This window comes from Onychostoma macrolepis, chromosome 22 (genome assembly GCF_012432095.1).
Source record: "Onychostoma macrolepis isolate SWU-2019 chromosome 22, ASM1243209v1, whole genome shotgun sequence".
Classification (NCBI taxonomy): Eukaryota; Metazoa; Chordata; class Actinopteri; order Cypriniformes; family Cyprinidae; genus Onychostoma; species Onychostoma macrolepis.
Genome location: NC_081176.1, coordinates 28,262,988 through 28,278,609, shown reverse-complemented (window position 1 = coordinate 28,278,609; position 15,622 = coordinate 28,262,988). Strand labels below are relative to the sequence as shown.

Genomic DNA, 15,622 nt, shown 5'->3' with positions numbered 1-15,622 from the left:
AAGTGTTTGAGGTTAGCATGTTGCTATGCTAACACTGCAATACTCTAGTGAACATAACAATACATAGCACATATGATCCTATGAAAGCATCCTAACTGAAATGGAACCGTGTAAGTATACTCTCTGAAACAAAACATTTTGAGTGACTAAACTAGAATGTTTACAATTAATTCCAATAGAGTTTGAAGATAGCATGTCGCTACACTAATAGCGCGATATTCATAGATATGTAAAGTTGCCCCATTCGACCGCTCCAAGCACGTAGACACGTCCGCCATCATGGAACGGTCAACTTGACGTCATTCACCATACTATGTGTTCGCAGACCATTGGCTGTGCAGGATTGTGGCATCTTCGAAATTTCATTGATTACTATGCTCAATGACGTCAAGTTGACCATTACAATATGGCGGACGGCTTACGTATAGCGACCCATAGAAACAGTTGCTAATGAGGCATCTATGTATACATATCCATGGCAATATTCTAGTAAGCATAATACACAGCAAAATATAACATATAAAAGCATACTAACTGAAATGGAACCTTCTGACTGACTGAATTAGCACATTAGAACAGTTAATGTTAAAGTGTTGCTATGCTAAATGTGTAATAATAAGCATAACAACACACAGCGCATGCAAATATTGGGAGAAATCAGAAATATAACTATTTTGCACCTATACTGAATACAACTTTTTTCTTGAACTGTTCACAATTTTTGATGATTTCTTTTCTCTAGATTTGTCGCAATGCATGCTGGGATTGCTTTAAATGCTAAGGATACATGCTATGCTTAAAATGCTAGGTAGGCAGCACACTAGGGTTTGGAATAGAGTGGTTTTGACGCGCAAATCTTCATTTATCAAAACAGAATATCAAATCTGCATTTGAGAAAACATCCTCGTGTCAGTCGTGAGGCAAATGTGTTCATCTGATCCGTACAATGCATAATTCACATCAATTTTACATGAATTCGTGTTTACAACACTCAGCTTTGCGAACCTGAAATGATGGAGGCCACAATGACTCTCAGTTTTCGCTGGAACAGAGCAGCTAATATATTCCTGACTGGTTTTTATCCATCAACGCTCAAGTGTTTTGTCGAGACTGTAGATTTAATAAGGCGAGCGAGCGATTTTTTTCTCTCACGGTTTAATGTAGCTCATAATAAACTTAGTTCCCCAGTCTTTCTTTTCGATTTAATTGACGAATCAAACAGATAAATGGCTCTAAAGTGCACAGAAGAGGCTTACGTGTAAACTTTGAGCACAAAGTCTTTCTCCTCTTTGAGTTCAGAGATGGTCTGAAGGACGTCGCTCATGGCCAGCACTGCGCATCCATACGGCCGGCGGTACTGGACGTGAGGGGGGCCTTTCTTCGAGTCGTTTAACAACATCCGCCCTGAACAAAGAAGCATTATACATCACTGTCAGAAACGTACGTCGTACGTGTGCATACTACCATCTACATGATTGTACAAATCCTGTCCAGCAGACAATTAGGCATCGACTTGAATGCAAGAAACTGCAAATTATATATTTGAGCTTGTTAGCAAATGTAGAACAGCTAACAAATATATATATATATATATATGTATATATATATATATATATATATATATATATATATATATATATATACTTATACTTATTTACATATAAATAAACAAATGATAAACAATATCAATTTACACAACAAAAATCAAGTTGAAATGGACATACATAACCTAAACAGGAATGCAAATGAATCAATTAGCAATTTAGAAAATCGAAAATCAAAATGAAAATAAATCACTTTCATTTAATCACAATTGACAAATTAACAGCTGTGCTCAGAATTGAACTTAATTCATGCTAAAAATGTATTTAAAAATAACAAAACAATTATCGTCACTTTTTAGTTTGATAAACAAACATACATTTAAAACTTTTGATTTCATTAATGTTTAAAAATCAAGTTAATCATAATAAAAAAAATCTATTTATTTGATAAACAAGATATCAACACTGTATTTTTCTTAGTGCTGTCAAATTGATTAATTGCAATTAATTGAATTAAACATTTGTAATTATATATATATATATATATATATATATATATATATATATATATATTAAGGGTGCAACGGTACACATATTCATACCGAAAAGTTTCTTCTTCGGTCTTCGGTTCAGTATGCATGTGTACTGAACAAATCGTTAAATTTTTCAGGACATTCAGACAATAAATACCGTTTTGGCGCTCTTTGATGTATAATGTATAATGTCTGTATAATGTCTCAGTTCAAACGGCAGCGCGGAGCGCAAGTGGTATGATCACCTTCCTCTGTATTACTAATTTTAACATGAAATAAACATGAATGAACATCTCACCTCTCAAGTAATCATTCAATTAGTGTTCCAACCACGGAAAAGACATCATTAAAATCTTCATTAAAAATTTATCTCAGGCAAGTCATCAGTGTCTACTAATTCGCTAGAGAAATTAAGTCTAGAGAAAAGCATTTTGTGAAATATTAGACTATATACTCATATTTTATTTACCTGTTAGTGATATCTTAATTATTTAATGTATATGTTTAAATAAATATTTTATTAAACAAGTTATGACTCTGTAAATTATTATATTTCAACAACAAATAGAAATTGTATAATTTAGAAGATAATTTACATGTGTTCATGCTTTTTTTAATTTAAATTATTATAGTTAAAAATAAATAGTAATTGAATTTATGTTTGGGCTCTGTTGTTAATTGCAACCTTATAATGTAAAATTGCTCCCTGTAGTTTGGAGCAGAAGCTGAGGTAGATTTTTAATTACAATTGAATTTATTTAAAGAACAAGCAATTTGTTCAGTAAAGCAATTTATGTTTAGTATTTTTCCCTCTGCTGTGGCGTCAAAACTGAGGTATGTACCGAACCATCATGTTTGTGTACTGTTATATATATATATATATATATATATATATATATATATATATATATATATATATATATATATATTTTTTTTTTTTTTTTTTTATGAAAATGAATAATCAAATCAGTGAAGTGACTAGCTGAAATGGGTAAAAATCAAATACTTGATAATTTTGTGAAACTAATTCAAACAAGTTTCAAATACTCTCACCCGCATGCCACTGAATAATAATATATATAGCATTTATTTATACAGTCATATCGAAAGATAACCAAAGTTTTCAGAATCCTCAGAAATTAGGTTCAGAACGGCCATTGAGAATCATTTCCACTTTCAGACTGCTCTGTTCGGAGCAAGTGGAATAGTTTTGTCTCATTCCCAGTCACCCGTCCCTTTATAAACTGGAATGGAGCTTGTGGTGCCACACTTATGTAAGAGCTCTAGAGATACAGTTGCTGGCAGAAATGCAATGCCTTGTGGCAACGTTTGGCTCCAAATGAAGGAAATGGACAGAAGAAGAGACAGAAAGGGAAAGAGGCTAAATGAGACGGGATACTTACCCGTCCTGATGACCTGGGACACAATGTACAGATCTCTCTTCATGTCCTTGTTGCTTAAGTCCTGTGAGAAAATAAAAACTAAAATACTTTAGTGTTTTTTTTCCCAAAATGAGTATTTTCATATGTAGTCCTATATTTTTTAGCCACAGCAATAACGGTTGTTGATCCCACCGTAAAGAGGGCGCAGAGACGGTCGACCTTCTCTGGGTTTTTTGGGCCACCATTTTTGTTGAGTTTCACCATAAACTTCTCACTGGAAGAAGAAGAAAAAAAAAAAAGAGTTTGAGTTTTTTCATTTAAGCCTTTCATTTATATTTATTCCACAACCACGCACCCGTGACACACACACACACACACACACACACACTTTTTTTCAGACAGTTTAGTGATGTTTAATAGCCTCTATTGTATAGCCTCTATAAATAAATAAAATAATTGATTTCTTCATTTTATTGGAAAGAAGAAGCATGGACTTTCTTTTAAAACAAACAAACAAACAAATAATGTATTTATCTGTAATTTAAAAATAAATGTAAAAACATCAAATAAAAATTCAATTTATTTTTACGTTTCTTCATTTTATGGGGGAAAAAGCAGCATTAACTTTCTGCTTTTGAATTTATTTATTTATTTAACTGGAACAAATCAAATAAAGTACTTTGTTTACACACATACTTTATTTTTGAATGAATACATTTTGATTTCTTAATTTTAGAGAAAAGAGAGCTTCATGAACATTTTGCAAAAACATCTTTTTTTTGTGTTTAATAGAAGAAAGAAAGCCAAATTGGATTTGGTGTGAACAAATAAGTGTGAGCAAATAATTACACAATGATTTTATTTTTCTCTCTTTCGACATAATCAAATTTGTTTTTCCAAATGTTCCACACAGTGAAATATTGAAATGCTGGTGCAATGTAATCATTGAAAAAAAAAAAGAAAAAAAAAAAGTGAGGCCCTAATGACTTTCTCAGTGCCAGCAAACTCTGAAATGTTATTTTTGAGAGCTTAATTAGATATTAATTCATGATTTCAAGCCAGTTCTCCTTGCTGATAAATCTCCACATGCCACATCCGATCCACAGGAGCCAGTCCTCATGCATATCAAACACAAACCAAACCTCACTTCACAAAATATCTCTGCTGCTTCTACTGCTGGCACAAGAATCAAGACTTCAGTTTCTTGGTAGCGATTCAGGCTTTATGAGGGAACATGTATTTTTGTCATGCACAACAAATATGTGAAATATATTGGGCAAATATTCTACACCGTGTTTCAGTGCAGTGATTGAGCACCGCAAACGATTACTGACAACGGCAAATCAGAGGCGTTTGAATGAGTCTATAATCTAAACGCTGGAGTCCAGTCAGCGAGTTCACGCTGAACTACAGGCTGAAACCGCAGCGTGAAAGCGTGTAAAATCATGTTGACAACTTCACTGACTCTAATGGACTGGCTGTTAATGTGTTATTTGCTTTCCATTTATAATTTATTCAAAATTTGAATAACAGTTTTGTTTTTCACGCTGCTGAGAGAGCCAATGTGAAGTTTAGGCACTGGAATTACTGATGGAGAAAACAGCATCAAATTAATTCAGGAACACAGAGTCAGTTTGTTTTGGATGTCTAGCCAGATGTCCTTTAAGATGGTGTTTTAATGTATAAAAAAATATATATTTTTACAATACAAAACTGAGGCTGCATTACAAAAATCTTGCTAATTCTTGCTAATTCCTACTGCAAAAATTATAGAATGAATAAATAAGATTTTTTTTTTTTTTAAACATTTAATTATAAAACCTGTGCTACCTATTGTAAATAACTAAATAATTAATAAATAAAAATCGATTTTATTTTAGTTATTAATTTAACATTGCATTGCCAAAATGTTGTAAGCAAGCAAGTAAAATCAACGTTTTCTACAACATATTTCATAATAAAAACCTTGCTGATTCCTATTGCCAATAATTAAATAATTAAGAAACAAAGAAAGAAAGAAAGAATGAAGAAAATATGTTTTTTAGTAATCTTTTTCCACACAAAAACCAATATTTCATTGCAAAAACCTTGCCAATTTAGTTTGTAACTAACTAACTAGCTAAATCAATAAATGTATTATTATTATTATTATTATTTTCTTATTTCTTCTAACAACAGCACACAACCAATGTTGCATTACAAATACATTGTTAATTCCTACGGCAACAAGGCATAATTATTTATTTATTTATTCATTCATTCATTCGTTCATTCAATACAACAATAAAAACCAATGTCTCATGATAAAAGCCTGGCTGATCAGCTGTTTATGGAATATGCAACTGATGCAAGAGAACGTATCTGATCACAGATGTGAATGTCTCATGTACACACACACACACACACACACAGATGAATGCGTTACACATGCTTCATGTGTTCTCCAGACTCATCAGCTCATCACGTGTGTCCTGTCTTGAAGGAACGCATCGATCCAGAACAACCAATCACATCGCCGGAAACCAGCAAGCCTCTTCCCCGGAGGAGACGCTGACAGGTATTCATTAAACTCCTTCAACATCAGCCGCGCTATTATTCCCATTCAAACCACTCGCCGATTGTTCAGATCCTATTGTGTAGCGCTCGCTAGCTCACGGTAATAACATACTTAGTGTCTGGAGTGTGTAAAGGCTGATTGGCTTTCAGTTGATGTATGATCTCTATATCATAAAGAAACATGTTCAGAGAGTGGATTTAAGTTAAAACAGTCGAGGGTTTCTGCACAAGAAATGAACTGCTGGGAATCTGTGACTAAATGCAATTAACAAGTTCAAATATTAAAGGCACCTTCAAAGCTGAATGATTCCTCTGTTTGAATAGAGACTAAAGCAGCTGTCATGCATTTTAATCAATCACTGAAGAACACGACGGCTTTGAAAGACAATGGCAGATTCACACTGACTGACAATATGGGCTGCAGCTATTTCAGAATAAAGGTTTTTGATGGAAAACTTGTTGTTTGGACGACTGAGGTTTTGATGTTGACTAGCGTATAACTGACCATTCAGCTTGCGTGAAACTTGTCGTCCAAATGCATTTAAAAGAAGTAAGTCTGTTTGGAAAGAAAGACTCAACGACAGGCATTGACAGATGAGAGAAAGCAATATACCTGGATGAGAAACCTTGATCTAAATGTGAGTTGCATTATTTAATTGCTTAATTGAATTAACTGAATGTAGGAAAATAAACAGTTCAGTTTTCATTTATTAAAGAACTTAAAGTCAATATGTGTGAAAAGAAATGGGGAAAAAAGGAAACTAAGAAACAGCAAATTACTTGTCAAATTACAAATTGCACAAAGACTCCACATTTAAGAATATAGTGGTCTAAGTAAATAATAATAATAATAATAATTATTATTATTATTATTATTAAACTAACAAACAAACAAATACATAAATAAATAAATAAATAAATACATTTCAAAGTAAAAATAAAATCACAGAATAATTTTTCCCATCTAATAATTAAAAAAAATCAATAATAATAATTGTTGTTTTTAACAACAACAGCAATAATAATGATATTATTATTATTATTATTAACATTTATTTTATTATTTTATTAAAGAAACAAACTAATTTATAGGTAAAAATCAAATAAAAGATTTATTTCCCGTCTAATATAATAATAATAATAATAATAATAATAATAATAATAAAATTATGGAATTATGGATTTCTCCCCTTTGATAAAATAATAATAATAATAATAATAATAATAATAATAATAATTTTGTTTTATTATTATTTTCTTTTTATTCTTATATTAAAATATTTGAAAATATTTGTAAAATTATTATTCATTAATCATTATTATTTGTCATATAATAATAATAATAATAATTAATAATAATAATAATACAATTATGGAATTATGGATTTCTTTTTCCCCTTTTGATGATGATGATGATGATGATGATAATAATAATAATTTTGTTTAATTCTTTTTCTTGTTTTATTCTAATATTAAAAATTATTCTTAATAATTATTTGTCATATAATACAATACATAATAATAATAATAATAATAATACAAATCTAAGTAAAATAAAATTATGGAATTATGGATTTCTTTTTCTCTTTTAATAATAACCTCAATAATAATAATTGTTTTAACACCACCATCAACAAGAACAAGAACAACATTATTATTATTATCATCATCATCATCATCATCATCATTATTATTATGTCCATTTTCCACATTTTTTCTCACTTCTTTTCACTTCATGGTCCCACACAAAACACCAATACGCTATTTGCAGCGCTGGTGTGGATGGAGCAGCTCACAGCAGAGTAACACACAGACAGACTGCAGCCGGCGTTGCAGATGCTTACAGTTGGATTTGACACGAGTGTGTGAGCGTCTCTGAATATGTTTGTCATGCGCGTGTGTGCAACTGCAGAAGCAAGTGACAGACGGATGGAAAAATAGAGAGAGAGAGTGCTGAGAACCTTCAAACAGAGGGACAGAGAAAGTGTGAAACTGTGAATATTCAGGGCAGATATTTTGCACAGCATATTTAAAGTCAGTGTGAAATATGTCCCAGCATTTAATGTTGACGAGACAAACTTCAATCATCTGGAAAGTTCTTGTAACTAAAAACAGTTGCATACAGTACGTTCCTCTTTTCAGACTTGATCAGGCGTGATATAATTTTGGAGCGAACCTGTGGCCCACTCCAGGGTCAGACAGCTTTTGAGAGGGAGGCAGAGGCACCATTAGCAGCCTGTCAACAGCGTGAGGAGTGGGTGGAGAGAGAGAGAGAGAGAGAGAGAGAGAGAGAGAGAGAGAGACGCAGCTCTGTGGGTGCTGTGTGAATAATCATTTGGCCAGCTTTCCTCAGCTGCTGCCATTTATATAATATGATGCTTTTTGGAGTATTTTTCAAGATTTGAAATCACGATGTAGTTAGTCAAACATATAATCTGTGATCATATTAATCATTTCAGTAATTACAAATGAATGGGGTTAGCACCAATTAACACATCATATCAAATTCCTTAAAAAGAACATTTGTTCAGGTAAAATAAAAAATATAAACTACCTGTCAAAAGTTTTAGAACAGTAAGTTTTTTAATGCTTTTTAAAGAAGTCCCTTCTGCTTACCAAGCCTGCATTTATTTGATCCGAAGTACAGAAAAAAACAGTAACATTTTGAAATATTTTTACTTTTTAAAATAACTGTTTTCTATTTGAATATATTTTAAAATGTAATTTATTCCTGTGATTTCAAAGCTGAATTTTCAGCATCATTACTCCAGTAACATGATCCTTCGGAAATCATTCTAATATGCTGATTTGCTGTTCAAGAAGTGTTTATTATTATTATTATTATTAATATGTTTTAACAGTTGAGTGTTTTTTTTTCTTTCTCAGGATTCTTTGATGAATAGAAAGATCCAAAGATCAGCATTTATCTGAAATAAAAAGCTTTTGTAACATTATACACTATACCATTTATTTATTTATTTTTTGGTAAAGAAATTATAGAAATTAATACTTTTATTTAGCAAGGATGCTTTAAATTGATCAGAAGTGATGATAAAGACATTTATAATGTCACAAAAGATTTCAAATTGAGATAAATGTTGTTCTTCTGAACTTTCTATCCATCAAAGAAACCTGAAAAAATATACTCAGCTGTTTTAAACATACTACTGATAATTTAAAAAAAAATGTTTTTTGAGCAGCAAATCAGAATATTAGAATGATTTCCAAAGGATCATGTGACTGGAGTAATGATGCTAAAAATTCAGCTTTAAAATCACAGGAATAAATTACATTTTAAAATATATTAAAATAGAAAACTGTTATTTTAAATAGTAAACATATTTCAAAAGTTTACTGTTTTTTTCTGTACTTCGGATCAAATAAATGCAGGCTTGGTGTAGAGGTCTGCATTCCTGCGGCTGTCCCGCGGGAACCGCAGAACCCGACCAGATTTCTTGCGACGCGGGATTAAATTCCCAAATAAAACGCGGTTGCGGTCGGTAACTCTGGTGCAATTTGAACGGGAGCGGGCGGTCTAACAATATCCCGTTCCCGACGTCTTTTCAGAACAGCATATCTGTGCTTTATTCAAGCACCAGTACAGAATGCACTGGACTGTTATGCACGCGCTGCACGCATGAACCAGTGCTTCGTTTTATTTGCGAGGTCTGTGCGCAGCATGTGCATAACGATGCTCAGAGCAGGCTACCAGTGGTGAATATACGGCCCGCAGACAGAACAGTCAGGTTGTCGATGAGTGACAGAGCAGAATAAAGATGGAGCAAAGTATGGATGCGCTGTCCTTGAAGAACGCTGTCATAATTTTAAATGACAGATGTCGAATTTATTTATTTATTTATTTTTCTTCCGCGACACTTTTCCTAGGCTACTGTGTTTACAGCAAGATGTTAAACGAATTTAGTATTTTGACAAGACGAATAAAATTATAATAGGCCATTTTTGTACAACCTACTTTTTTTCCAACCACTGCAACACTTGTTCCTATTGTGTTGTAAAAGTTAAACGAACTGCATCCTGATAAGACGAATAAAAATAAGGAATACAATTTTGTACATTTTTATTTTCTCTGTGACACTTTTTTTTCCTACTGTGTTGGCAGCAAAATGTTTTTTGCATTTTGCTGTCAATAAAAGACTCTTGACAAAACGAATAAAATAACAAATACAATTTTGTGCAGACATTTGTTAGCCTATCTGTCTTTCTTTCAGTAGAGGAAATTTAAATGTGTGATTCTGGAAACGAGATCTAAATTTAGCGGGAACGGTCGGGTCGGGAAGAAAATTATTCAAAGCAGACAGCGGGTGAACAAAGAGTGAATATGTCGCGGGAGCGGGTGGGTGCGGGATATAACCTCGCGGGAGCGGGCGGGATCGGGACTTAAAAAACAGTCCCGCGCAGACCTCTAGCTTGGTGAGCAGAAGAGTCTTCTTTAAAAAAAAAAACATTAAAAATCTTATTGTTCTAAAACTTTTGACCAGTAGTGTACATATACATATACATATATATAAAATTATTATTATTATTATTATTTTTTAAATTTTGGCATAGCATAAGGAACAGAATATTTATTCTGTAAATAAACAAATAAGTAAGTACTTCTTTTTTTTTTACATTAAAATTTTGAAAAAAATTTTTTTTTAAATATCACAAAAATATTTTATCTCAAGAATATACATAGTGCAAAATTGATAGATTTTATCAGTTGGAAACATTATTACAGAGTGATCAACTGATTGCATTAATTTAATTAAGCATTAGCTAAAATTAATTGATACATAATTACATAGATGTTATATGTACATTGAATTAAATAAATAAATGAACGAACGAACAAACAAGTAAATAAATAAATAAATCCCTGAAATAAACAACAACAGCAAAATATCTATCCACTCATGTCAACTATTTGCAACCAATTGTATTCCTGTAACAAGATGTTTTGAACAAACTGTAAATGTGTTTTATTTATGTATTTATTGATTTAAAAGAAAAATGCAGGGCTTGGTGACATCACTACATTTTGATAAAGATATATATATATATATATATATATATATATATATATTAAACCAAGAAGAAGATCAGGAATGTAAAGTCAATTCACACTGACTTTATAATTAAAAGCTCAGAATTAAACATGTTTAACCTCAAAAAGCACTGCACTGGTTTGTGGGTTTTGTAAGTGACGTATGCTTCCCATGCAAAGAACTGCAGGGGAATAATGATAAAAAGCAAAGCTTAACTCACACAGAAAACGCTGTCTAGACATGGTCAAAAGCTCTCAGAGGGAATATGGAATGAGAACATTGGAAATAAAATGTGAGGTAGAGAAATCGTTCTGTCTCCATGGTGAGACTCATCAGCATGGGGTCTCTCATGAGAGCAGCCTCCCTCAGGACAAACTCCAGCAACGTACTGCGCTTTCTGCAGATCAAGGCTTCGAAATCACACAAACACACAAAAACAGCCGTGCTAGCCCATGCCGTTTTGACAGATCGTGATGCAACATGACTGTTTCAGGTGAGCTTGAAGTGAATAACACATCCTGTTGATAAAAACAGTAGGGAAGAGGGGGGTTTAAAGGGGTCTGACCACCCTAATTAACGTTTTTGTTGTTTCTTTCGGCATTCAAAAGGATGAAAGGGTAATACATGAACTTACTGAACCGTTGCTTCAAACAGAAACATTTAAGCGATCGTCTCTTAGTGGCCTACAAGTGCTTCTCTAATTTAATTAATGAGGTGTATAAATTACTTTTTAAACACTCCCATGGAGGAATCTGCCAGTGGCCTTATTTCTCTTAAGATTAACATGAGGAAAAACAAAACAAGTTTCCGTTGTATAACAGAAGATAGAACCTCCCCATCCTTGAGACCAAGTTGAGTTTATTACAGTCCCTGAAACTGGACTTCCCTCAAGGGTGTTCCAGCTCTTGCAAATTCCCTCAACCACTGGAAAGCAATTCCACTTCCTCTTTCTGACCGGCGCCTTTTTAAAACCAACTTACATTAAGTTCCTCAAGAAAAGTTATAGCAGCCTTTCCTCAAAAAGCTAAATGAATTGAGCTCCAAAAACACAAAAACAAAACATGCATCTGGCGACATTTCTGCAAAACGTTATTACGTTACTTCTTGCACGTTTTGTGACACTTTCAAAGTGAAATGTCCAGTAAGTGGCACTAAAAGTGCATTTGGTTTTGCAGATGACTGCAAATCTGGCAGTGTTTCAATTACGTATTGAGGCAGTTCAGAATGACTCACTGATGTCCAGTGAGTGGTGCTAAAGGTTAATGTTCCATCATGTTTGGAAAAAAAAGTATCAACTACACTAAAGCAACCATGCCATTTTAGATTGATTCTACAAGTCTTTGAGGTCTTTTTTCACTTATATTGCAGCTTCACAACACAAGTGCAATGCTGTAATTGCTTCCGAGCAAGTTTACTACATCAGAAAAGCCATACATACAGAAGTGTAAATTCTGTACCAGGTGCGCTACCGAGCAAGTTTACTACATCAGAAAAGCCATACATACAGAAATGTAAATGCTGTACCAGGTGCACTACATCAGAAAAGCATACATATGGAAGTGTAATGCTGTATCAGGTGCGCACTGAGCAAGTTTACTACATAAGAATGGTTATATGGAGTGGGTAAAAGTATAGTAAACGTGTTTTGAACTCATAACATAACACAATGAACTGCACACAAATATGTGTAATTAATCGATAATCTGCTCCTGCTTCATAAATCATATAAAAAGGAATAAAAGTTGATGTTTTACTGCCACTAGTGTACGTTTCTGCTGAAAACTGCAGAGAACATTATGTCTAGGTAAGTTTTTGGCATTTTGGAAAGATGTCAGTAGAGGCAGATTTTTCCAGTGCCTACGCTGAACAAAAATCTAGCAGTCTTAAAATCTGGCTGTAAAGTAATCTAAAACAGTGTAATATTCTGCTAACAAGGTTTAGTTGTAGAGACAGAGTTGGTTTAGGGCGTCCTCTACCTCAAAAATGCTACTTGAAACTTAAGATGTCTTAACAGCATAGTTGAAGCGAAGAGATTTTTTAAATGAATACTTCATCAAGGTCTCTTGTCCTTATCTCATCTTTCTGCGGTTTCACAGTTCTGTGTGCTGTTGATGTAAACGTGGGTGGTATTTGCGCAAGCTTTCATTTCCGAGACCTTGATGTTTTAGAAAATTATGGCTTACTTTATTTCTTATGGGACCTCATATACTGTTTTTTTCTGTTCCTTGTAAATAATTACCAATGAAAGCTTCTTCATTGTAAAAAAATGGTGAAGAGGCACAACCGCTGAAACCACATTTCCTACCTAATTTGCTTGCCCTCTCTCAGGTCATACAAAGAGAAGAAGATGTCTGTGTCCTCGCCGATGGTGTTGTACGTGAAGCTCTTTAGGTTGACAAAGAGATGGTGTGGCACTGGCATTCGACACGAATCCCCGTGTCTTTGTCTTCCGCCATCCTGAAAACATAGAGTAAACAACAGCTTTACATTATGTCATGAAATGCTTGTTACAGCATATGTTATAGTGTTATTTTGTAATGTTATGTTAGATGTTATGTCAGATAATACAATATGTGCAAAGTCATTTTATGAAATAATGTGACGTTATTTTATGTTGTTGTGTTTTGTTAAAAGGTATATACTCTGCTATTTATACTTCTTGCATCTTAAATGTGTATTCAAAAATACATAATATAATATAATATAATATAATATAATATAATATATAATATAATATAATATAATATAATATAATATAATATAATATAATATAATATAATATAGTTTTTAAAAACAATATTAATTCACAAAATCATCTAAATGGAACTAGACAAACACGCACATTCATTAGTGCTTATAGTAGATTGTTGCAATCTTTTGGCCTGTTTTACTGACCTATATTCGAAAAAGTGCATTATACATAACAGTAAAAGGTCTTTTAGCATGATCAAAACAGAGTAAACAAGGTGTTTAGATCAAAATGTCACATTTTAGCCCATGGTGAACCATGACCTACAAATAGTTCTGTACGTTAACGACTCTTAAGCATTTCTGACAAGTCCTCAGATGGTGCTGAGGATGACAAATATACCTGGGATGTGCTTTGCTGGACGCTGTGTCTGCTGGATAGGTGCTGTCAACGGAGAGAATCAAAGAGAGAAAGATAAACACTGTCGTCATATTTCAGACTAAAACCCAGTCAATGTGTATATACTGTACAAAGCATGCTGACAGCAGTTAAACATATCATCTTAGCTGTACCTGAAGTAACTGACATCCTTAAATGTTTAAATTGTTTAAAATGGAAACTTATAATGTGCATACTGCACACTGTAATCTTCAAACCTAAAACAATGTCACACTAAAATAATTCATAATTCTAGTATCAAAGGGAACAGAATTTCCTGTTTGATCTGTAATTGAGTAAATAAGACACTTGCTTAAGGGTTTGAATATTTTCCCACAACGCTGGATGTACAGAGCAATATCTCAAGAGATATCTACATCTAGATTAATCATATTCACAGAGGCATCGTCAGCACAAACCCCAAGCAGAAAACACATGCTCATAATCACATGGTGAAACACACACACATACATACACACACACATACACATCTTGCCTGGGAGCCTGGGTGACTTATGAGTCTGTTTCTTAGCTTGCATCTTTCTCTTCGGTGCTTTTGACTGTGTCTAGAATAAATTACCCAGCACTCAACACAAACCCCCATCGGCGAATGCATGGTGGGAAAAGAGGTATGCAAAACTCGTGAACGCAAAAATACAAATTAGACTGTGCCTTCCGGTTCAAAACACAGTGTTTTGGTGTTCTAGGTGAAGTGATGTCACTATGTGGTTGCTAATGTGTTCTCGGCGGTTGTTAGTACTTTTCTTTCTAGTTGCTAGGGAGTTCTGGTTGGTTGCTAGGGCATTGCTAGGGTGTTCTGGGTGGAGTGACAACACTAGGTGGTTGCTAAGGTGTTCTCAGCGGTTGTTAGTACTTTTCTTTCTAGTTGCTAGGGTGTTCTGGATGGAGTTGACATCAATATGTGGTTGGTAAGGTGTTTTTGGCAGTTAGTACTTTGCTTTCAAGTGTCTAGGCTGTTCTGATCAGTTACTAGGGCATTGCTAGGGTGGTCTGGTTGGTCACTAGGGCATAACTAGGGTTTTCTGGGTGACGTGATGTCACTATGTGGTTGCCAATGTGTTCTTGGTGTTTGTGAGTACTTTGCGTTCCAGTAGCTAGGGTGTTCTGGTTGGTTACTAGGGTGTTCTGTGTGATGTGATGTCACTATGTGGTTGCTAAGGGGTTCTCGGTGGTTGTTAGTACTTTGCTTTCCAGTTGCTATAGGGTGTTCTAGGTGAAGTGATGTTACAATGCAGTACGGTGTTCTTAAATGGTTGTTAGCATTTTACTGTCCAGTTGCTTAATTGCTAAGGTGTTCTGGGTGGTTGCTAATGCATTGCTTGGGAGTTCTTGGTGGAATGACATTGTTATGCGGTTGCTACGGTGATTTCATCTGTTCTTAGCACTTTCTATCTAGTTTGCAGGGTGTTCT

The 15,622-nt window shown here is 33.7% G+C and overlaps 1 protein-coding gene across 12 annotated transcripts in view; it reads right to left on the bottom strand.

The window, feature by feature from the left end:
• dock3 (dedicator of cytokinesis 3) overlaps positions 1 to 15,622 on the bottom strand; it is a 201,138-nt gene that overhangs the window by 55,052 nt on the left and 130,464 nt on the right. For all 12 annotated transcript variants that reach the window (XR_009268428.1, XM_058760914.1, XM_058760915.1 and 9 more), the window contains 5 exons: positions 14,155 to 14,196; positions 13,369 to 13,520; positions 3,652 to 3,733; positions 3,481 to 3,541; positions 1,257 to 1,404 (listed from right to left, as the gene is read on the bottom strand). Coding sequence is in view for 11 of the 12 variants with exons in the window: in XM_058760914.1 (XP_058616897.1) it covers positions 1,257 to 1,404; positions 3,481 to 3,541; positions 3,652 to 3,733; positions 13,369 to 13,520; positions 14,155 to 14,196 (485 nt within the window). In the remaining variant the exon portion in view is untranslated. The remainder of the gene's footprint in view (positions 1 to 1,256; positions 1,405 to 3,480; positions 3,542 to 3,651; positions 3,734 to 13,368; positions 13,521 to 14,154; positions 14,197 to 15,622) is intronic.